At 36.6% G+C, this 24,830-nt stretch overlaps 1 protein-coding gene across 2 annotated transcripts in view; it reads left to right on the forward strand.

Annotated features, from left to right (window-relative positions):
- LOC131817813 (zinc finger protein 345) overlaps positions 1-15,956 on the forward strand; it is a 91,671-nt gene extending 75,715 nt beyond the window's left edge. The window contains exon 5 of one of the 2 annotated variants that reach the window (XM_059151487.1): positions 13,452-15,956. In XM_059151487.1, the coding sequence (XP_059007470.1) occupies positions 13,452-14,730 (1,279 nt within the window). In that variant the 3' untranslated portion in view covers positions 14,731-15,956. Of the gene's footprint in view, positions 1-13,211 lie in introns of both variants that reach the window. The other variant, XM_059151486.1, reaches the window with a different exon arrangement.
- The last annotated feature ends 8,874 nt before the right edge of the window (positions 15,957-24,830 follow it).

Consider the following 24,830-nt stretch of genomic DNA (forward strand, 5'->3'; position numbering starts at 1 on the left):
TTATTACTTACTGTATTTAGTTTACTAGAATTTTATTTTCAAATTTTATATCTATGTTCATAAGTTAGATCAGCCTGAAATTATTCTTTTATAGTCATTTTCTTATTTGGCATCATGGCTTTGTCAGTTTTATCCGATAAACTGGGGAATGTACTCTGTTTTTTTTTTTTTTTAATTTGAAGTTAAAAGTTTTGTACATTCAGGCATGTATAAAATATATTCTAGGGACGCCTGGGTGGCTCAGTTGGTTAAGTGGCTGCCTTTGGCTCAGGTCATGATCCCAGTGTCCTGGGATCGAGTCCCACATCGGGCTCCTGGCTTGGCAGGAAGCCTGCTTCTCCCTCTGCCTTTGCCTGCCGCTCTGTCTGCCTATGCTCTCTCGTGCTGTCTCTCTCTCTCTGACAAGTAAATAAATAAAATCATATATATATATATATATATATATTCTAGATTTGAATTTCATGAAGTGTATCCACCCCCAGGTCTGCAAGAGATGAGAAAATAAATTTGAAATATAGAGCACTGTCTGTTGCCCTTTTGTGTACCTTCAACAACACGGTGCTATGTCCAAGAGACCATGAAATACGCCCAGGAGGGTGTCCTTTTTATATAACACAAATACTTCTTGCAAAAAGACAAAGAAGGGACGCCTGGGTGGCTCAGTTGGTTGGGTGACTGCCTTCAGCTCAGGTCATGATCCTGGAGTCCCGGGATTGAGTACCGCATCGGGCTCCCTGCTGGGCAGGGAGTCTGCTTCTCCCTCTGACCCTCCCACTTCTCATGCTCTCTCTCTGTCATTCTCTCTCTCTCAAAAAAATAAATAAAATCTTTTTTAAAAAAGGCAAAGGAAAGTATAGTTAAGCTCTAACAATTTTCTAAATATTCATCTTGCCTTTTTTCAAAAATAAAGGATAATTCCTTAATGTATATTATACATTAAGACTGGGTGAAGTTGACTGTGCTTTTCTCTGAAAGGGAAAGATAAAAAATAAACCAAAGCCAAAAAAAAAAAAAAAAAGATCAAATACATCATGACATGATGCTACTTTAAAATTAGATCAATCTCTGTTCACCAATTATTGTATTATCAAATGGAACCTTTGGGAAGGATAAGACATTTGAAAGCCTTACTAACTGAACCAGTGAACACCAACTGGTTTTTCTAAGAGTTCTACAGATCTAGGAACACCTGGCTGCTCAGTTGGAAGAGCCTGAGACTCTTGATCTTCGGGTTCTGAGTTTGAGCCCCATGCTAGGTGTAGAGATTACTTAAATAAATACAGTTTTAAAAGAAAGTTAACTAGATCTAGGTCTCTGGAACAGAAGCCAACAGTGATGACCCATTACAACAACTTCAGGCAATGTATTTTAACTCTAGGGATACAGCACTATTTATAGAGAATAACCTCTTTTGGCTCTTTGGTGCAATCAGAAAAAGGAGTTTAGAGACATCCAAGAAAGATGACTTCCCTAAGGAGGAATTTGTTGATTTCTCAAATCATATGTAGATTTCAAACATAAAAGAAGAATGTAGCATACCCTTCCCCAGTATTGATATGCTTGCCATATATTGCCATTTATATATATGTATATGTTAAATCTTTTTATAAAGTTGTGACATCTTAAAACCCAACAAGATTTTAAAATTTATATATATGGGGCGCCTGGGTGGCTCAGTGGGTTAAGCCACTGCCTTCGGCTCAGGTCATGATCTCAGGGTCCTGGGATCGAGTCCCACATCAGGCTCTCTGCTCGGCGGGGAGCCTGCTTCCCTTCCTCTCTCTCTCTGCCTGCCTCTCTATCTACTTGTGATCTCTCTCTGTCAAATAAATAAATAAAAATCTTTAAAAAAATTTATATATATAATATTATTTATTTATTTATTTGACAGACAGAGATCACAAATAGGCAGAGAGACAGAGGGGAAGCAGGTTCCCTGCTGAGCAGAGATCTAGATGCAGGACTTGATCCCAGGATGCTGAGATCATGACCTGAGCCAAAGGCAGAGGCTTAACCCACTGAGCCACCCATGCGCCTCATAAACCCAAGATTTTTTTTTTTAAAGATTTTATTTATTTATTTGACAGACAGAGATCATAAGTAGGCAGAGAGGCAGGCAAAGAGAGAGCAAGGGAAGCAGGCTCCCTGCCGAGAAGATACGGGGCTCATCCCAGGACCCTGGGATCATGACCTGAGCCGAAGGCAGAGGCTTTAACCCACTGAGCACCCAGGCACCCCACACAATAAGATTTTTTTTTAAACCAATCTTTCTTTTTTAAAAATTTTATTTTCTTATTTGACACAAAGAGAGAGACAGCGAGAGAGGGAACACAAGCTGGGGGACTGGGAGAGGAAGAAGCAGGCTCTTTGCAGAGCAGGGAGCCCAATGTGGGACTTGACCCCAGGACCCTAGGATTATGATCTCAGCCAGAGGCAGATGCTTAATGACTGAGCCACCCACGTGCCCCAAAACAACAAGATTTAAAATTAAATTCTGATATAATTATAATAGAGAATCAGGAACAAAAAAGTAATACATTATCTGATAATTCACTGGATGAAATGTCTAACAGAATACTTTTTATTATGATTTTGTGGACTTACACAAAATAACCATATAGCATAATAAGATAGGGATAATTGATAAATGAAAGTGCCATTTCTTTTCTTTCTTCTTATTTTTTTTTAAGATTTTGTTTATTTATTCAACAGACAGATATCACAAGTAGGCCGAGAGGCAGGCAGAGAGAGGGGAGGAAACAGGCCCCCTGCTCAGCAGAGAGCCTGATGCAGGGCTCAGTCCCAGGACTCTGAGATCATGACCTGAGCCAAAGGCAGAGGCATAACCCACTGAGCCACCCAGGTGCCCCGAAAATGCCATTTCTTGAGCCTTATTATGTGCAAGGCACTATATATAATACCTTGTAAACTGTAGATTTTTTGCCAATATTCTATAGAGGAGAAAAGTGAGTTTTAGTAGGGCAAATAATTTTCCCAAGGACATAAGTATTGGGACCTAGATTTTAGGACCTGGATTGAAAGCTGGCTTGTCAGACTTCAGAGTTAATGATTCTTAAGCAAGATAGTTTGGATCTAAATCTCCAGGAAAGGTATAAGAAAATTAAATTAACTAACATATCATGGACAAAATGGAAGTTTATTCTCACTTAGGGAAAGGCAGTTTTCTTGAATCTTCTCAAACTCTTCTTTTCAGTTGTACTAAGAAAAACCAAAAAAGATTAGTTTCACCTAACAGTGCTGTACATGTACAATGATTCTTAATTAAACAGCATGCACATACATATATATCCAGATATGTATGTGTATATATATACATTGCTGAAGAGGAGGGAGATTAGACAGGGTTCTCCAGGGAATCAAAACCAATAGGAAAAATATATAAATATATAATAAGGAATTGTGTCATGCAATAATGGAGGTTGACAAGCCCTAAGATCTACAATCCACAATCTAGAGAACCAGAAGAGCTGATGGTAGCATTCCAGTCCAAAGGCCAGTAAGCTTGAGATCTGGAAAGTGCTGCTGTTTCAGTTGGAGTCTAAATGCAGGAAGAAAATGGATGTCCATCTAGAAAGCAGTCATGCAGGAAAAATTCCCTATATTCATTGGGGTTTCAGACTTTTGTTCTGTTCAGGCCTCAGTTGATTATATGAGGCCCACCCACATTACGAAGGGCAATCTGCTTTACTCAGTCATTTATTCACAAGTCAGTTTACTTATTTAAATGTTGAACTCATTATAATACACCCTCACAGGGGCTCCTGGTGACTCAGCCAGGTAAGCATCTGCCTCTGGCTCAGGTCATGATCCCTGGGTCCTGGGATTGAGCCCTGTATTGGGCTCCCTGCTCGGCAGGAGTCTGTTTCTCCCTTTCCTCCCCACTCATGCTCTCTCTCACTATCTCTCTCTCTCAAATAAATAAATAAAATCTTAAAAAAAAAAAAACACCCTCACAGAAACAACTCAGTAATATTGACCAAAAAAAATTTTTTGAAAGAATAACCCATATAACTATCATGCAGTTTAAAAAATACTTTGCTGTTACCTCACATCCCTCTGCCTGCCCAAAGAAAATTAATCTTTTTTTATTTCCTACTGAAGTGTAACCATTAAAAAGACTTCAGTAAAAGTATCTCCTCTGCTATTATAGACATCCATTTTACCAACTTTTTGTAACAACCTAAGGAATGTTTTATAATTTTGCCTGCTTCTAAACTTTTTATAAATTAAATCATACTGTGTGTTTTGTTAATTTTGTATTTAATATTTTAAAAATTAATTAATGTGGAATAATTCAGATGTATCTTGATTTTCACTGCTGTGTGCTAGTTCATGTCAATAGCTGTACGACTATGTCATACTTTACTGTAGTATATATTTTTTGTGGATATTATGGTTTTCATCTATTTGGTCTTAATAAAAACTGTTGCTGTAAACATTCTAGGAAATGTTTTTCCTAGGAGTGTAATTGCTGAATCATAGGGCTTTGTATATTAACCTTAATAATAACAAACTATTTCAGAGTGGTTCTGTGAGATTCTGTTTCTAACAGCATATGTTCACCTACTGCTTCATATCTTTGCCAAGATTTGGAATCCTTACACTTTTTATCTGATGTATTTATAGTGATCTGTCATTATGGATTTAACTTATAATATCTTAATTACTAAAGAAACTACAGCTTCTCATTCCAGTTTTCTTTTGCCTTTTTTTCCCCAAAGGTTTTTCTTATTTAGGTGAATTCACATAATAGTTAACTATTTTAAAGTGTACAATTCAGTTGTAGTTAGTGTAAATTCCATGGTATTTAATCTATCTTCACAATGTTGTGCATATATCAGCTCTCTCTAGTTTCAAAGTTTTCTTCATCTCATAAAACACCTTTAGCTGTTTGAAGCACAAAACCTTTGACTTTGATGAATTAAAATGTATTTTTTATTACTTATACTTTTCAGAGTACAAGTAATATTTGTCAAGTACTTGGAAATAGTATGATTACTAAGAATAGATAGCCAATTCCAAGGTCATAAAGATTTATAAATCCCTATGTTTTCTTGAAAGAGTTTTAATATGGACAGTGGTGTGTCTCAGTTGGTTAAGTGTTTGCCTTAGGTCCTGGGATCAAGCCCTGCGTTGGGCTTTCTGCTTACTGAGGAGTCTGCTTCTCCCTCTGCCCCTCTACCCTGCTTGTACCCCTGCCCTTGCACTCTCTCTCTCAAATACATAAATAAAATCTTCAAAAAAATAGTTTTATGGGTTAGCGCTTATATTTAGGTTATTGATCCATTTTTAAAAATTGTTTTAAAAAACAATTAAATTTAAATTTAATTTACAATTAATTTAATTTGTAATTAAATTAATCATAATCACAATTAATGCAAATTAATGTAATTTACAATTAATTTAATTTAATTTAAACAATTAAATTTAAATTTAAATTCCATTGATCCAATTTTTTAAATTATTAAGCCAATTTTTATGAAAGAGGACTTTAAATTTTTTAAAATTCTAGTTCAATGAACATACAGTGTAATATTAGTTTCAGGTGTACAATAAATTTATTCAACAATTCTATACATTACTCAGTGCTCATCACAATAAATGTACTGTTAATCCCTTTCATCCAGGGATTAATCTGTTAATCTATTTCATCCACTATTAATCTATTTCATCCATCCTCCTGCTGATCTCTCTCCCCTGATGACCACCAGTTTGTTCTGTATATTTGAGTCTTTTTTGTCTCTTTTTTCTTTCTTTGTTTCTTAAATTCCACATATGAGTGAAATCATATGGTATTTGTTTTTCACTGATTTATTTCACTTAGCATTATACTCTCTAGATCTGTCCATGTTGTTGCAGATGGCAAGATTTTATTCTTTTTTATGGCTGAGTAATATTTTATTATATGTATATATACCACATCTTTATCCATTCATCTATTGATGGACATTTGGGTTGCTTCTATAATTTGGCTGTTGTAAATAATGTTGTAATAAACATAGGGGTACATAGATCTTTTTTTTCCTTTTCTTTTTTCTTTTTAAAATTTAATTTAATTTTTAAATTAATTAACATATAATATATTATTGGTTTCAGAGGTAGAGGTCAGTGATTCATCAGTCTTACATAATACCCAGTGCTCAGTACATCACATGCCCTCCTTAATGTCCATCACCCAGTTACCCTACACCCTGTTCCCCCCCAACCCGCTGGCAATCCTCAGTTTGTTCCTATGATTAAGAGTCTCTAATGGTTTGTCTCCCTCTCTGATTTTGTCTTGTTTTATTTTTTCCTCTCTCCTCTATGATCCTCTGTTTTGTTTCTTAAATTCCACCTATGAGTGAGATCACATAATTGTCTTTCTCTGACTGACTTATTTTGCTTAGCATAATACCCTCTATTTCCATCCATGTTGTTGCAAATGGTGAGATTTCATTTTTTGATAGCTGAGTAGTATTCCATTATGTATATATACCACATCTTTATCCATTCATCTGTAGATGGTCTGTGGGCTACTGTGGACATTTCTGCTATAAACATTGGGGTACAGGAGCCCTTTTGGATATTGCTACATTTGTGTCTTTGGGGGTAAATACCAACTAGTGCAATTGCTGGTTCATAGGATAGCTCTATTTTCAACTTCTTGAGGAACTTCCATACTGTTTTCCAGAGTGACTGTACCAGCTTGCATTCCCACCAACAGTGTAAGAGGGTTCCCCTTCCTCTGCATCCTTGCCAACATCTGTCCTTTCCTCACTTGTTAATTTTAGCCATTCTGACTGGTGTGAGGTGATAGATCTTTTTGAATTAGTGTTTTCATATTCTTTAGTTAAATACCCAGTAGTGGATTTACTAAATCATATGGGCATTCTACTTTTAATTTTTTTGAGGCGTCTCCATACTGTTTACCATAGTGTTTGCACCAATTTGCATTCCCACCAACAGGGCCCCGATATTCCTTTTTCTCCACATCCTCACTAATACTTGTTGTTTCTTTGTTACTGATTTTAGCTATTCTGACAGGTGTGATGTAGTATCTCATTGTGTTCTTACTTGCATTTCCCTGATGCTTAGTAATGTTGAGCATCTTTTCATGTGTCTGTTGGCCATCTGTAAGTCTTTGGAAAAATGTCTATTCATGGGTCCTGCCCATTTTTTCATTGGATTATTTGGTTTTGGGGTGTTGAGTTGTGTAAGTTCTTTATATATTTTGTATACTAGCCCTTTATTGGATATATCATTTGAAAATGTCTTCTTCCATTCAGTAGGTTGTCTTTTAGTTCTGTTGGTTGTTTTCTTGCTGTGCAGAAACTTTTTATTTTGATGTAGTTTATTTTTGCTTTTATTTTCCTTGCATCAGGAGACCAGCATCATGAAAAATGTTGCTGTGACTGATATTGGAGAAATTACTGCTTGTGTTCTCTTCTAGGATTTTTATGGTTTCTAGTCTCACATTAGGTACTTAATCCATTTTGAGTTTATTGAGGGTGAGAAAGTGGGTCCAATTTCATGAATTAATATTTTTAAGGATTTCATTTATGTGACACAGAGAGATACAGCAAGAGAGGGAACACAAGCAGAAGGAGTAGGAGAGGGAGAAGCAGGCTTCATGCAGAGCAGGGAGCCTGATGCGGTACTTGATCCCAGGACTCTGGGATCATGACCTTAGCTGAAGGCAGACACTTAAAACTGAGCCACCGAGGCACTCCTCATGAGTTAATTTTTTATATGAAGATTGGGGGTTTGACTTCATTCTTTTGAATATGTTTATCCAGTTGTCCTAGCACCATTTGTTAAAGAAATGTTTCTTTCCTCATTGTGCGCGCTCTCTCTCTCTTAAATAAATAAAATCTTTTATAAAAATTGGTTTTTTATGCCTCTCCCTCTGCTTGTGCTATCTCTCTGACAAATGAATAAATAAAATCTTTTGTAAAAAAATAAAATTGGTTTTTTATATAGGTGGCATGTAAGAATGGATAAATTTGTTAAGCATGTGAGTTCTAGTATATCTGAAAAGGGCTTTTTCAACCAGTACATTGGTTCTTTTACAGGACAAGAATTCTACTTGAAATTACTTTTCTCTAGAACTTTGTAATCATGACTTCCTGCTTAGAATATTATTGGGAACTCCAAAGCCGTTTTCATTCCTGCTCTTTTATTTATGCCCTGTTTTTAGTTTTTGAGCCTTTTATGGTTTTTTCTTTGTTCCTAGTGTCCTGGAACCTAATGTAAAATCTATCTTAGTGTGAATCAATTTTATTCTTTATGATAGGTATCAAATGAGTCCATTAAATGTGGAGATTCATGTCCTTCAAGTCTGGAAAATTTCTTTTTTTTTTTTAAGATTTTATTTATTTATTAGAGAGAGAGAGATCACAGGTAGGCAGAGAGGCAGGCAGAGAGAGGGGGGAACAGGCTCCCCGCTGAGCAGAGAGGCCAATACAGGTTTTGATCCCATGACCCTGAGATCATGACCTGAGCTGAAGGCAGAGGCTTAACCCACTGAGCCACCCAGGCGCCCCCCCCCCTTTTTAAATATTTTATTTATTTATTTGACAGACAGAGATCACAAGTAGGCAGAGATGCAGGCCGAGAGAGAGGAGGAAGCAGGCTCCCTGCTGAACAGAGAGCCCGGTGTGTGATGTGCCGAAGGTAGAGGCTTTAATGCACTGAGCCACCCAGGTGCCCCAAGTCTGGAAAATTTCTTAAATTCTTTCTAAAACAATCTGTAATTTCTGTTTTCCTTGAAAATTTTCTAATATACAGCAAAATTGAGAGAACATTTCAGTGTACCCCATATACCCTATTTGGTCTTCACCTAAAATTGCCAAGTGAGACCATTGATAACATTTCACCACATATGCTTTATCTTTCTGAACACACACTCACACATGTATTTCTCAACCTCCTCCCCTCCGACGAATCATTTGAAAATAAGTTGGGGACATCTGGACATTTTAAACCCTTAATACTTTTAGCATGCATCTCCTCGATATAAGGACATTTTACAAACAATAACAATGACATAGCAAATCTTTGAAAATTTGCATTAATTCATTAATATCTCCTCAAGCATTTTGTGTTCAAGTATTTCCAGTGGTTCCCCAAAATTTCTTTTTATTTTATTTTTTTAGCTGGTGTAATGTTTTTTATTCATTTATTTGGTCACTTGTTTGTTTGACCTAGGATCCAGTCAAGATTCATGTATTATTTTGGTTGTTGGGTCTCTTTAGTCTCTTTTAATCTAGAACAGACTTTATTAATTGTTTTTAATATGACACTGAATGTTTTAGACAATTCAGGACAGTTGTCTTGTAGATTGTCTTAACAACCTCCATTTGTCTTTTGGATGGCTTTCTCATGTAAATTAGAGGCTTAGATTCAGCCTAAGTATTTGGCAAGCATACTCTGTAGGTGGTAGGATGGTATGCCTTTTATTACATTACATTGGGAGGTATAGGTTGTTGCACTATTGGTGATGTCCAGTTTTTTTTAAACTTAAGATTAAAGGTGGTGTATACTAAATTTTCTCAGTATAAAGGTATACTTTTCCCTTTATAATTAGCAAATAGTCTGTGGAGTGATACTCTGAGACCATTGAATATCCTTTTTCTTTTTTTTTTTTTTTTTTAAGATTTTATTTATTTATCTGTCAGAGAGAGAGAGAGAGCAAGAGTGAGCACAGGCAGAGTGGCAGGCAGAGTCAGAGGGAGAAGCAGGCTCCCTGCGGAGCAAGGAACCCGATGTGGGACTCGATCCCAGGACGCTGGGATCATGACCTGAGCCGAAGGCAGCTGCTTAACCAACTGAGCCACCCAGGCGTCCCGAATATCCTTTTTCTTAACAACCATTCACTTTCTGGTTTTAGAATTTATGGAGAATACTTGCCTAAATCAATAATTAGAGTGGTGTTTTCAAAATGATAATTTTCAGGTTTTTTTATTCCTACTAACACCCTGAAACTTGGCAGATACTTAACACACTTTTAAAAATGATCTTTTTGGGGCGCCTGGGTGGCTCAGTGGGTTAAAGCCTCTGCCTTCTGCTCAGGTCATGGTCTCAGGGTCCTGGGATCGAGCCCCGCATCGGGCTCTCTGCTCAGCGGGGAGCCTGCATCCTCCTCTGTCTCTCTCTGCCTGCCTCTCTGACTACTTCTGATCTGTCAAATAAATAAATAAAAATCTTTAAAAAAATGATCTTTTTTCATTAGATATTGAGCTGCCTTTCATGACCTTCCAATTTTCATTTATTTTCCATTTCCATATCTTGTACTTTTTTTTTTAAGATTTTATTTACTTGTTTGACAGACAGAGATCACAAGTAGGCAGAGAGGCAGGCAGAGAGAGAGAGGAAGGAAAGCAGGCTCCCCGCTGAGCAGAAGGCAGGGTTCAATCCCAGGACCGTGGGATCATGACCTGAGGAAGGGAGAGGCTTTAACCCACTGAGCCACCCAGGTGCCCTTGTTGTACTTTTATTTTTTTATTTTGTTTTTAAAAAATATTTTATTTATTTGACAGAGAGAAATCACAACTAGGCAGAGAGGCAGTCAGAGAGAGAGGAGGAAGCCGGCTCCCCGCGGAGCAGAGAGCCCGATGCGGGGCTCGATCCTAGGACCCTGGGACCACGACCCAAGCTGAAGGCAGAGGCCCTATCCCACTGAGCCACCCAGGTGCCCCCCCTTGTTGTACTTTTAAAAGAGTTTTTTTTTTTTTTCATTTATCTTTTCATCTTTGTAATTACTTGCTTTTATTCCCACTTTATATTTTCATTTCCTAAGATCTCATTCCTTTTATGTCATCTGATTTTTTAGCATGTAAAATAACTTCTCACATCCTTCTTAGGATATTAATGGTGGCTTCTGAAATTTTTCTTCTTCTGTAGTTTCTCTTTTAAGTTGTTTGGGAATTGTTTATTTAATCATTTTTTACATTATAGGGTTTCCTTAAATATGTTATGATATTTGCCCCTCTGTAGTTTAGAACGGACATTATGAACCTCACTTTGCTTTCTGTATGCCAACTGTACATTAGTACATAGTGCCTCCATTTCTTAAGCCTTTTTGAGGGTTCTGCAGCATAAATCATCCTCCTCTGGGTTTTCCTTTTTGTTTGATTTCATTATTGTTTGGTTTGTTGAGTTAGTCATCATTTATTTGTATGCTTTCCAACTTCAGAAGTTTTGTTGCTTCTATCTCTTCTTTAATTCTCCTTGCCTAAGCACTTGGTCCTTTTAAAAAATCCTTTTCATTGATTTCAGTGAAGAAATGGGCAGGAAAAACTGCATGTGATTGACTTGTCCTCTTTGAGAGAACAAGAGAATTCTCTTTCTAGACAAATCTTGTTTTTAAATGTTTATTTTTAAGGATAATGAATTTTGAAATTAATTTATTATATTAGGCATCCATTAAATGTATTTTGAGCTTTCTTCATGTGCCAGAGTTCAAGTGGATTAAAGTAACATACATTGTCTATCCTTCCTTCTTGAAGATTGGTTCTGTTGTAGCAGACATACATTAAGCAAACATTCAATATGAAATTTACAATTGTAGGAGACAAATGTGTAATCAACCTTTACCAAAATAAAAATACAAAGAATGGAAGGAAAAAGATGGGGGAAAGTGCTTTGAGAGGTAATGATAGGATGTGCATAATTAAGACTGAGTATTCAGAAAAGATATTTATTAGGATATGCCACTTAGCAGAGACCTTAACAATGTCCAGGAACTGGTAAGGCCAAGAGAGGGCAGTGGAGAAGGGAATATGGACAAATATTTAGAGCAGATGAAATCATTTTGTGTGTGTGTATATGGTGGGGGGAGTGTAACAATTTAGTGCATTTGAAGAACTGAAAAGACCAGTATAGCTATAAGTTATTGTTGAGGGGAGAGAAGTATCAGGTTGAAGAGGCAGGTGGGAGGTAGATTACTGAGGAATTGTTAAGACCAAGTTAAGGCATACAGATCTTATCCTAGGGACAACAGAGAATCACTGAAACATTTTTAACAGAACAGTGCCAAGCTGAATATCACTGTAGCTGCTAAGGGTGTAAAACTGGAACGGCAGACAACTAAATAAAATACTGCTTTTGTATCCAAATCAAAGTCTGGGCCTGGATCATTTATTGACAGTGGAGATGGAAAGAATTTGAGGACATATTTAGGCCTACCCCAAATAATCTTGCTGTATAAGTGTTATAAGAAGAGACTAAAGCTCAAATGTTTTCATGTTTGGAGTTTGATGTATGTGCTCAGGGACTTAATTGATATATTTAAATCCATTCTTTTTCCTAGTCTCTCTTCTGGCATGCAGATCTTCCAAATTTATAGCCACTGAAAACTGTGCAGTTACTTTATACAACTTCATAAATGTATTATGTATTATGAATGATTTCAGAATCATTCAATAATCATTGGATCTGGGGTTTAGAATATATATCTATTTGCATCCTTGCAACCTGTCAACAGTATCACATTACCTATCTCTGCTCTTCCCTTCTCACAGACTTTAAAAGTAGATTCTCCATTACAGTAGCTTTTGCTACTTTCTTTGTTCTCCCAAGTTTAGCCTCATAGACTTCCTAGGTAAACGTGGGTTTTACCAAATGGCATAAATAAGCCATATTCTAAACACCATAGATTCTTCCTTCTGCATTGCTCATTAGTCACATTAATCTTTAATTAGGATACTGCTATATCTGGAGTAACATTCTCTTCTATTTCCTTCAGATTATATGCAATTTATGTTTGTTACTTGATTATTTATCCTAGACTTTTCCTTCTAGTTGTAGTTTCTTAATGCTGCAAACAACCCTAAGAAATGGGTTAAATGGTAATTTCCCTCCTTTTAAAATGTATATGATGCTAGATTTATTCTTTAACAAAATTGGGGGAGAGTCTAGATGTCTTTATATTTATCAACCTCCCCGTGTTTAAAGGGGGTTTTATTTAAATCACTATTTAGGAACAACTGATTAATCTGTTTTCCTAAATATCTCCTTCATCTTCCAGTGTGACTTCTTTTTACTTTCCTTTTCTGTTTGTCAAATTGCCCAGTCATATTTGAGAATGGTATAAGCTACTCAGTTTTTATGAAAATTAGTTTCAGTTAAGTCTTTTCATTTCTATTATAAAAGTTTTTTTTTTCTCCCAGAACACAAAAAAAGTGAATGTTTGCTTTTATATTTTCTTTCAGACTGTGAATCAAGGTTGAGACCAAGAAATTATTTCTGAAAAAGGATATTTATGGAATAGAATCATCCTGATGAGAGATAATGGAAAGACTTATAAAAAACAGCATTGAGTGTTCAAGTTTCAGAGGTGATTGGGAATGTAAAAGCCAGTTTGAGAGAAAACAGGAATCTCAGGAAGGACATTTCAGTCAAATGATATTTACTTCTGAAGACATGCCCACTTTCAATACCCAGCATCAGAGAATACATACTGATGAGAAACTCCTTGAATGTAAGGAATGTGGGAAGGATTTTAGTTTTGTATCGGTCCTTATTCGACATCAGCGAATTCATACTGGTGAGAAACCTTATGAATGTAAAGAATGTGGCAAGGCCTTTGGTAGTGGTGCAAACCTTGCTTACCATCAAAGAATTCATACTGGTGAGAAACCTTATGAATGTAGTGAATGTGGAAAGGCCTTTGGTAGTGGTTCAAACCTTACTCATCATCAGAGAATTCATACTGGTGAGAAACCATATGAATGTAAAGAATGCGGGAAAGCTTTTAGTTTTGGATCAGGCCTTATTCGACATCAGATAATTCACAGTGGTGAAAAGCCTTATGAGTGTAAGGAATGTGGGAAGTCCTTTAGTTTTGAATCAGCCCTTACTCGGCATCACAGAATTCACACAGGTGAGAAGCCTTATGAATGTAAGGATTGTGGGAAGGCCTTTGGCAGTGGTTCAAACCTTACTCAACATCGAAGGATTCATACTGGTGAGAAACCTTATGAATGTAAAGCATGTGGGATGGCCTTTAGTAGTGGTTCAGCCCTTACTCGGCATCAGAGAATTCATACTGGTGAAAAACCATATATTTGTAATGAATGTGGGAAGGCTTTTAGTTTTGGATCAGCCCTTACTCGACATCAAAGAATTCACACTGGTGAGAAGCCTTATGTATGTAAGGAATGTGGGAAGGCTTTTAACAGTGGCTCAGATCTCACTCAACATCAGAGAATTCACACTGGTGAGAAACCCTATGAGTGTAAGGAATGTGAGAAGGCCTTTAGAAGTGGTTCCAAGCTTATTCAGCATCAAAGAATGCACACTGGTGAGAAACCCTATGAGTGTAAGGAGTGTGGAAAAGCCTTTAGTAGTGGTTCAGACCTTACTCAGCATCAGAGAATTCATACTGGTGAGAAACCTTATGAATGTAAGGAATGTGGCAAGGCCTTTGGTAGTGGCTCAAAACTTATCCAACACCAGCTAATTCACACTGGTGAAAAACCGTATGAATGTAAACAATGTGGAAAGTCCTTCAGCAGTGGTTCAGCTCTTAATCGGCACCAGAGAATACACACTGGTGAAAAACCCTATGGATGTAAGGAATGTGGGAAGAATTTTAGTACAGGCTCAAGCCTTACTCAACATCAGAAAATTCATGCTGGTGAGAAACTTTATGAATGTAAGGAATGTGGAAAGGCTTTTGGGAGGCGTTCAGAGATTCAGCAACATAAAAAAAGTCATACTGGTGAATAGCTCTGTGAATTGGAAAATTATGTTAGGATTATGTGGTTAAGGAAGGACACAGGACACATAAGAAAATGTGTATTAGGGAGAGTCACTACAAATGTAATTAAGGTACAAATGCCTTACTTATGCTTTACAACTTCATCTGAGAGAATCTATACAGGAAAAGAAAAACCACTCTGAAGATCTCTATCTATATTCATTCTTCCATTATTTTTGGAAAATTCATACTTGTGAATATTAAAAATTTTAAAACTGCTTATTGCATTTTGCCTTTATTTTAAACATTGAAAAATTCATTTGGGGGCTAACCCTGCTATTTTTGTTTACTGATCCATCTCAAAATTATTTTAAGTTATTTATTGAGGGTGTAAATTTGCCCGTCTCCCTCTTTCTCATTTGAATGCCACTTATTTAATAGCCATATCTATTTTTGTATTTTTTATTGCCTGTTTGATGGTAAGTTATATTTTTATACATATGAAGCATGGATATCACGTCAGTCTTCATTTTTAAAATTTGCATATCTGTGTTTGTATCTGTGTTCCATTTTGTTTGTGTTGTTACTGTTACTTTTAAGTATTTTTTAATATCTTGTGGCTCTGTATCTTTTGTTTTGGAGTATTGTTTTACTTGCCTTTTATAAAGTCTATACTCTTTTTACAGAATAGTTCTCTATATTAATGTAGATATGGACAAAAATAGTTATCTGTAATCATACCAACCATAGACAATCATTGTCAGATTTTTGTAGCAAATTCTTTAAGACTATGTCATTGTTTTTGAAAGAAAGTGTGATTGTGCTATACTATAACCAGCCTTTAATATTCTTTGTAAATAATATTGTTACTCTTCTATTGGCTTGAAGGTATTCACCTGTCTTTATCAAGCCCCTATTTTGTTAAGTATGGAAAATTTTGCCATTATAAAGAGTTATCTTGATGGCTCCTTTTGAATGTGTCTTTTTTTTTTTATTGTTCATTTCAGAGAAAATGTATGAGGTCTTTATTGCTTTTAAAGATTTATACTATAATGTATAAGTTCTGCTTCCCTTGACCAACATTGTTGACCCTAGTTATTTTCCCAATGTTAACCAACTTATTTATTCTCCCAGATCTTTTTATATGCATATATAATGTGCTTATGGTAATGTGGGCATAATTAGCTCACTTCAGAGGCTTGTTATGTGGATTCTACAATTGTGCCTATCACATAATAAAGCTTGCTTAGTATTAGACTTTGTCATTATTATATTTTCGATTTTGTTATGGAAAAACCTGTAACTAGTATCCATGTTTTACTGAGCATTAAAAACATAATGGAAAAGAGACATTCATGTAAATGAATATAAGTAAAGTTTGACCAACACCTATTTATTATGACAAGAGATAATTCATCTTAAAGAAAAATATGTGATGGTTAAGTATAAGAAGGAAAAATTCATACCAAGGTAAAAATAAAAATTCTTCATAGAAATTTGAATTTTGAGGAATGACAACAGCATCATGACAGCATAAGTCGCCTACCCTCAGTTGACCTCCCCATGATTAACAAGTAAAAGTGCCTCTGTGGTTGTTGTGGAATCCAACCCAAAAGCTAGGGGACCTAAGAGGAGTCTCACCCACATTGAGTAATAAGCTGACAGTCTTTGATACAGGCTGTGAAACCAGAAGTCTGAATCAGCTCTAGCCCCTCTTAGCACAATTAAGGGCAAATGTGGAGAGTGCTGAATTAAGTAGATACTCACAAATGAGAGAGCCTTTGTAGATCTCCAGATTTCCTGAGGAGAGAGTCTAGCACTGTGTTGGAAAAAAAGAAGGAGGTGGTGGGGGGCAGGAAGGAACTTTACCAGTGCTACCCCTGCCCCAGGGTGGCATATCATGGAACTGAAGAGTCAGCAATGATTTCTTCCACAGGGGAAAACAGTGGGTGATTGCCTAGCTTCCCTACTTGTATAGGATGCTGCTGAAGAAACTTGTTTCTCTCTTGCAGCACCCACAGTATTGAGACAGTACCTGCATGACTGCGGAGAGAAGAGATGGGGCTGTAAGAATATCAGAGTGTATCAAAAGAGTACAATTCCTCCTAGCTGCATTCAGGACTCCAGGAAGAAGCCCACCACAAACCGCTGGGAAAACCTTGAGCAAGGATCCCCCACTTGGCCTGCAGGCATCCCCAGTGCCCCAAACGTTAAACCCACACTCAATTCTTCAGCTAGATCTTTGTGTATGCTCCCATGTATTGCAGTTAGGGCCAGTTTTGGTAGACCGAGACCATGCAGGTTTTCAGCAGCCAGAGTGGTGAGTTTTAAGCTTGAGAGAAGACAAAGGAGCTTAATATTTCTGCCACAAGGGGGCAAGAAGCAGGGAGCACATGTATTCCTACAGGGACAGAGAAAGTCCCAGTTATAAGCAGGACCAATAAAAAGTGTATTTGACGTGAAGGTATCTAGCAATATTTGGAGGAGGTGACTGCTTCAAATGAGAAAACAGCAATGCAAAACTCCAAGAAACACGAGGAATCAATGAAACATGACATCACAGAAAGATTTCAGCAATCCTCTAGTAACTGAACTCAAAGACAGAATTCTGTGATTTACCTGATAATTCAAATTAGCTGCTTTAAAGAAACTCAATGAGCTACAATAAAACATAGAACTGAACAAGCAGGAAAGCATTATATGAATAAAATGAGAAATTCAACAAAGAGAAATAATATAAAAACAAATCTGGAGCTGAAGAATGCATGAAATGAAAAGTGCAATATAGAACATCATAAAAATCAAAGGAATAGAGGATGGGAGCTTTGAAATACCTGAGGCAGAGGAGAACAAAGAAAAAAGGAATGAAAGAGAGTAAGGAAGCCTACAAGATGTGTGGGACATCATAAAACAAACAATATAAAGAATAACTCATCTGTTAATGAATTAATATAAAAAGTAAAAAATAGTAACATCAAAAACATAAAAAGGGCAATAAAAGAGTAGAGTTTTCCTATGTGATTAAAGTTGCTATCCATCAGCTTAAAATGGACTGTTTTATAAGACTTTTTTAAAGACTTATATATTTTAGAGAGAGAGAACAGGGAGAGGGGCAAAGGGAGAGGGAGAGAAAGAATTTTCAAGCAGACTTTTCACAGAGTGTGGAGCCTGATGCAGGGCTTGATCCCAGGACCCCAAGATCATGACCTGAGCCAAAATCAAGAGCCAGCTACCTAAATGACCAAGCCACCCAGATGCCTCTTATAACAGGTTTTATGTAAGTCTCAATAACCACAAAGCAAAAATCTGTTGGATTCACAAAAGATGAGTGAAGGGAATCAGAGCATACTGCCATGGAAAAGGAAGAGGGTAAAGAGCAATGGAACTACAAAATAAGAGAGTTACTAGTAAGATGGCATTAGTCTGCATGTTAATAATTTCTCTAAATATAAATGAATTGGCTTTACCAATCAAGAGGTGTAGAATGGCCAGATCGATAAGATTCAACTATATGCTACCTACCAAAAGGCAGTTCAGCTTTAAGGTCATACATAGGCTTTAAGTGAAGAGATGGAAAAAGATATTCCATGGAAGCAGAAAGTGGGATTGGCCTTGCAGTGTTGGCCCATACATATGTAAGATAAAATAGACTTTAAGCCAAAAATTATAATGAGACAAAGATATCATTATAAAATGATAAAGAAGTCAATTCATCAAGAAGATATAACAGTCATAAATGTTTATGCACCCAGCATTGGAACACATAAATATGTTAAGCAAATACTGACAGATCTGAAGGGAGAAATAGGCAAAATGAGAACAGTAGGGGATTTCAATACTTTAAGTAACGGATGGATCACTCAAGCAGAAAATCAATGTAGAAACATTTGACTTGAATCATACATTAGATCCCTGAACCTAACAGGCATATATAAAACATTCCAGTCAGTAGCAGCAGCAGAATACTCATCTTGTCAAGTGCATATGGAATATTCTCCAGGATAGATCATATGATAGGTCACAAAACAATTGTTAGGAAATTTAGACTGACATCATACCAATATTTTTTCCAAAGACAATGGTATGAAACTAAAAATAAAATAAGAGAAAGCTGAAATTTTTACAAATATGTGGAAACTAGGAAACATATTCCTGAATAACCAATGGGCCAAGGAAGAAATGAAGAGAGAAAAAAAAATCCCCTAACAAATGAAAATGGAAACTTAATAGACATGATGCTGTAAAAGCCTTTCTTAGAGGGAAGTTTATAGCAATAAATGCATGTGTATATCTATGCCCCCAACGTGGGAGCAGCCAACTATATAAACCAATTAATAACAAAATCAAAGAAACACATCAACAATAATACAATAATAGTAGGGGACTTTAACACTCCCCTCACCGAAATGGACAGATCATCCAAGCAAAAGATCAGCAAGGAAATAAAGGCCTTAAACGATACACTGGACCAGATGGACATCACAGATATATTCAGAACATTTCATCCCAAAGCAACAGAATATATATTCTTCTCTAGTGCACATGGAACATTCTCCAGAATAGATCACATCCTCGGTCCTAAATCAGGACGCAACCGGTATCAAAAGATTGGGATCATTCCCTGCATATTTTCAGACCACAATGCTCTAAAGCTAGAACTCAACCACAAAAGGAAGTTTGGAAAGAACCCAAATACATGGAGACTAAACAGCATCCTTCTAAAGATTGAATGGGTCAACCGGGAAATAAAAGAAGAATTGAAAAAAATCATGGAAACAAATGATAATGAAAATACAACGGTTCAAAATCTGTGGGACACAACAAAGGCAGTCCTGAGAGGAAAATATATAGCGGTACAAGCCTTTCTCAAGAAACAAGAAAGGTCTCAGGTACACAACCTAACCCTACACCTAAAGGAGCTGGAGAAAGAACAAGAAAGAAACCCTAAGCCCAGCAGGAGAAGAGAAATCATAAAGATCAGAGCAGAAATCAATGAAATAGAAACCAAAAAAACAATAGAACAAATCAATGAAACTAGGAGCTGGTTCTTAGAAAGAATTAATAAAATTGATAAACCCCTGGCCCGACTTATCAAAAAGAAAAGAGAAAACACCCAAATAAATAAAATCATGAATGAAAGAGGAGAGATCACAACTAACACCAAAGAAATACAAACTATTATAAGAACATACTATGAGAAACTCTACGCCAATAAATTTGACAATCTGGAAGAAATGGATGCATTCCTAGAAACATATAAACTACCACAACTGAACCAGGAAGAAATAGAAAGCCTGAACAGACCCATAACCAGTAAGGAGATTGAAACAGTCATTAAAAATCTCCAAACAAACAAAAGCCCAGGGCCAGACGGCTTCCCGGGGGAATTCTACCAAACATTTAAAGAAGAACTAATTCCTATTCTCCTGAAACTGTTCCAAAAAATAGCAATGGAAGGAAAACTTCCAAACTCATTTTATGAGGCCAGCATTACCTTGATCCCAAAACCAGACAAGGATCCCATCAAAAAAGAGAGCTATAGACCAATATCCTTGATGAACACAGATGCAAAAATACTCAACAAAATACTAGCCAATAGGATTCAACAGTACATTAAAAGGATTATTCACCACGACCAAGTGGGATTTATCCCAGGGCTGCAAGGTTGGTTCAACATCCGCAAATCAGTCAATGTGATACAACACATCAATAAAAGAAAGAACAAGAACCATATGATACTCTCAATAGATGCTGAAAAAGCATTTGACAAAGTACAGCATCCCTTCCTGATCAAAACTCTTCAAAGTGTAGGGATAGAGGGCACATACCTCAATATCATCAAAGCCATCTATGAAAAACCCACCGCAAATATCATTCTCAATGGAGAAAAACTGAAAGCTTTTCCGCTAAGGTCAGGAACACGGCAGGGATGTCCATTATCACCACTGCTATTCAACATAGTACTAGAGGTCCTAGCCTCAGCAATCAGACAACAAAAGGAAATTAAAGGCATCCAAATCGGCAAAGAAGAAGTCAAATTATCACTCTTCACAGATGATATGATACTATATGTGGAAAACCCAAAAGACTCCACTCCAAAACTGCTAGAACTTATACAGGAATTCAGTAAAGTGTCAGGATATAAAATCAATGCACAGAAATCAGTTGCATTTCTCTACATCAACAGCAAGACAGAAGAAAGGGAAATTAAGGAGTCAATCCCATTTACAATTGCACCCCAAACCATAAGATACCTAGGAATAAACCTAACCAAAGAGGCACAGAATCTATACTCAGAAAACTATAAAGTACTCATGAAAGAAATTGAGGAAGACACAAAGAAATGGAAAAATGTTCCATGGTCCTGGATTGGAAGAATAAATATTGTGAAAATGTCTATGCTACCTAAAGCAATATACACATTTAATGCAATTCCTATCAAAGTACCATCCATCTTTTTCTAAGAAATGGAACAAATAATGCTAAAATTTATATGGAACCAGAAAAGACCTCGAATAGCCAAAGGGATATTGAAAAAGAAAGCCAACGTTGGTGGCATCACAATTCCGGACTTCAAGCTCTATTACAAAGCTGTCATCATCAAGACAGCATGGTACTGGCACAAAAACAGACACATAGATCAATGGAACAGAATAGAGAGCCCAGAAATAGACCCTCAACTCTACGGTCAACTCATCTTCGACAAAGCAGGAAAGAATGTCCAATGGAAAAAAGACAGCCTCTTCAATAAATGGTGCTGGGACAATTGGACAGCCACATGCAGAAAAATGAAATTGGACCATTTCCTTACACCACACACAAAAATAGACTCAAAATGGATGAAGGACCTCAATGTGCGAAAGGAATCCATCAAAATCCTTGAGGAGAACACAGGCAGCAACCTCTTCGACCTTAGCCGCAGCAACATCTTCCTAGGAACAACGCCAAAGGCAAGGGAAGCAAGGGAAAAAATGAACTATTGGGATTTCATCAAGATCAAAAGCTTTTGCACAGCAAAGGAAACAGTTAACAAAATCAAAAGACAACTGACAGAATGGGAGAAGATATTTGCAAACGACATATCAGATAAAGGACTAGTGTCCAGAATCTATAAAGAACTTAGCAAACTCAACACCCAAAGAACAAATAATCCAATCAAGAAATGGGCAGAGGACATGAACAGACATTTCTGCAAAGAAGACATCCAGATGGCCAACAGACACATGAAAAAGTGCTCCACATCACTCGGCATCAGGGAAATACAAATCAAAACCACAATGAGATATCACCTCACACCAGTCAGAATGGCTAAAATCAACAAGTCAGGAAATGACAGATGCTGGCGAGGATGCGGAGAAAGGGGAACCCTCCTACACTGTTGGTGGGAATGCAAGCTGGTGCAGCCACTCTGGAAAACAGCTGGGAGGTTCCTCAAAATGTTGAAAATAGAACTGCCCTATGATCCAGCAATTGCACTATTGGGTATTTACCCTAAAGATACAAACGTAGTGATCCAAAGGGGCACGTGCACCCGAATGTTTATAGCAGCAATGTCCACAATAGCCAAACTATGGAAATAACCTAGATGTCCATCAACAGATGAATGGATCAAGAAGATGTGGTATATATGCACAATGGAATACTATGCAGCCATCAAAAGAAAATGGAGGATTTCAAATAAACAACTTTAAATGTCAAGGAACTAGAAAAAGAAGAATAAACTAAGGCCAAAGTTAGCTTCAGAAGGAGTTAACAAAGATCAGAGCTGAAATAAGTCAAAGCAATAGAAAAGATTAGGTAAAATCTGTTTTTGAAAAAGATAAAATTGATAAAACTTTAGCTAGACTAAGAAAAAAAGCAAAAAGGGTCACCTGGGGGGCTCAGATGATTAAGGGTCTAGTCTGAATTTGGCTCAGGTCATGAGCTCCAGGTCCTGGGATTGAACCCCAGGGCCCAATCAGGCTCCCTGCTCAGTGGGCAGTCTGGTTCTCCCTCTCTGTCTGCCTCTTCTCCACCCCCACTTGTACTCTCACTCAAATGAATAAATAAAATCTTAAAAAATAAAAATAAATAAAATTGTTCTAACAACACATTATTAAAAAAAAGAAAAGAAAAAGGAGTCAAAATCAGAAATGAAAGAGGAAACATTCTAATGGATACCACAGCAATACAAAAGATCATAAGAGTCTACTATGAACACTTGTATGCTAACAAATTAGATAATGTAGAAGTGGATACATTCCTAAAAACATACGACCTGCCAAAACTGAATTATGAAGAAATTAAAAATCTGGAGAGACCAATTACTATACTAGTAAGGTGATTCAATCAGTCATCAAAAATGTCCAGTGAAGAAAAGCCAAGCACCAGATGGCTTTGCTGTTGAATTTTATCAAACATTTAAAGAATGAGTGCCAATTCTCAAACTCTTAAAAAATTGAAGAGGAAGGAATACTCCCAAGTTTATTTCACAAGGTTAGCTTTACCCTTATGCCAAAACCAGAGGACACCACAAGATAAATCTTAGAGGCCAATTGAATATAAATGCAAAAATTCTCAAGAAAATATACTGAATTCAGTATATACTGAACTCAACAGGACATTAAAAGGATCATACACCATGATTAAGTGGAATTTATCCCTGTGATACAAGGATAGTTCAACATAGTCACATCAATAAATGTGATATATACCACATTAATAGAATGAAGAATAAAAATATGATATCTCAACAGGTGCAGAATAGCATTTGACAAAATATAACATCCTTTCATGATAAAAAACACTCAACAGATTCAGGTATAGAAGGAATATTCCTTAAACAATAAAAGCCAAATATGATAAACCCACAGCCACCATCATACTTGACAGTGAAATGTGGAAAGTTTTCCTTCCAGCTCAGGATAACACCAAGATGCCTACTCTCACCACTCCAATTCAACATAGTACTGGAATCTCTAGCCAGGGCAATCATAGGAGAAAACAAGTATAAGGCATCCAAATTGGATGAAGTGGAATTTTCTCTGTTTAGATGATATGATCTTATATCGAGAAAATCCTGAGGACTCTACCTTAAAACTGTTAAGAGCTAATAAAGTTTCAGGATACAAAACATACAGAAATGGGGCACCTGGGTGGTTCAGTGGTTTAAGCCTCTGCCTTCAGCTCAGGTCATGATCTCAGGGTCCTGGGATCGAGCCCCGCATCGGGCTCTCTGTTCAGCGGGGGAGCCTGCTTTCCCCTCTCTCTCTCTGCCTGCCTCTCTGCCTACTTGTGATCTCTGTATATCAAATAAATAAATAAAAATCTTTAAAAAAAAACATACAGAAATGAGTTGTGTTTTTAGGCAGTAGCAACAAAATACCTGAAAAAGAAATTTTTAAAAATCTTATTCACAATAGCATCAGAAACAATAAAACATGTAGAAATAATTTTAACCAATGAGGTGAGCAATCAGTGTGGTGAAAACTACAAGACTGATTAAAGTAATTGAAGAAGACACAAATAAGAGATACCCCATGTTCATGGATCACAAGAATTATTATTGTTAAAATGTTCATTCTACCCAAAGCCATCTATGGATTCAATGCTGTCTCTGTCAAAATTCAACTGGCATTTTTCACAGAAATAGAAAAACAATCCTAAAATTTATATGGAGGCACAAAAGACCATAAATAGCCCAGGTAATCCTGAGTAAGCAGTACAATGCTGAAGGCATCACACTGCCTAATTTCAAACTGTACTATAAAGCTATAGTAAATAAGACTGGTTGATACTGGCATAAAAATGGACATATAGTCAAATGGAACAGAATTGAGAACCCAGGAATAAAACCTTGCATATACAGTCAGCTAATATTTGGCAAGGGAACCTAGAATAATCAGTAGGGAAAAGATAATTTCTTCATTAAATGGTGTTAGGAAAATTGGATATTCACATGGAAAAAAATGAAATTGGACCCATATCTGTACCACTCACAAAATTAACTCAAAATCGATTAAAGACTTAAACATAAGAACTAAAACCCTAAGCATCTAATAAAACAGGAAAAACCTCTTTGACATTGGTCTTGGCAATGATTACTTGGGTATGGCATCAAAACGCAAAAATTAAAAAAAAAGACTTAAAC

Source organism: Mustela lutreola, chromosome 16 (assembly GCF_030435805.1).
Source record: "Mustela lutreola isolate mMusLut2 chromosome 16, mMusLut2.pri, whole genome shotgun sequence".
In the NCBI taxonomy this organism is placed as follows: Eukaryota; Metazoa; Chordata; class Mammalia; order Carnivora; family Mustelidae; genus Mustela; species Mustela lutreola.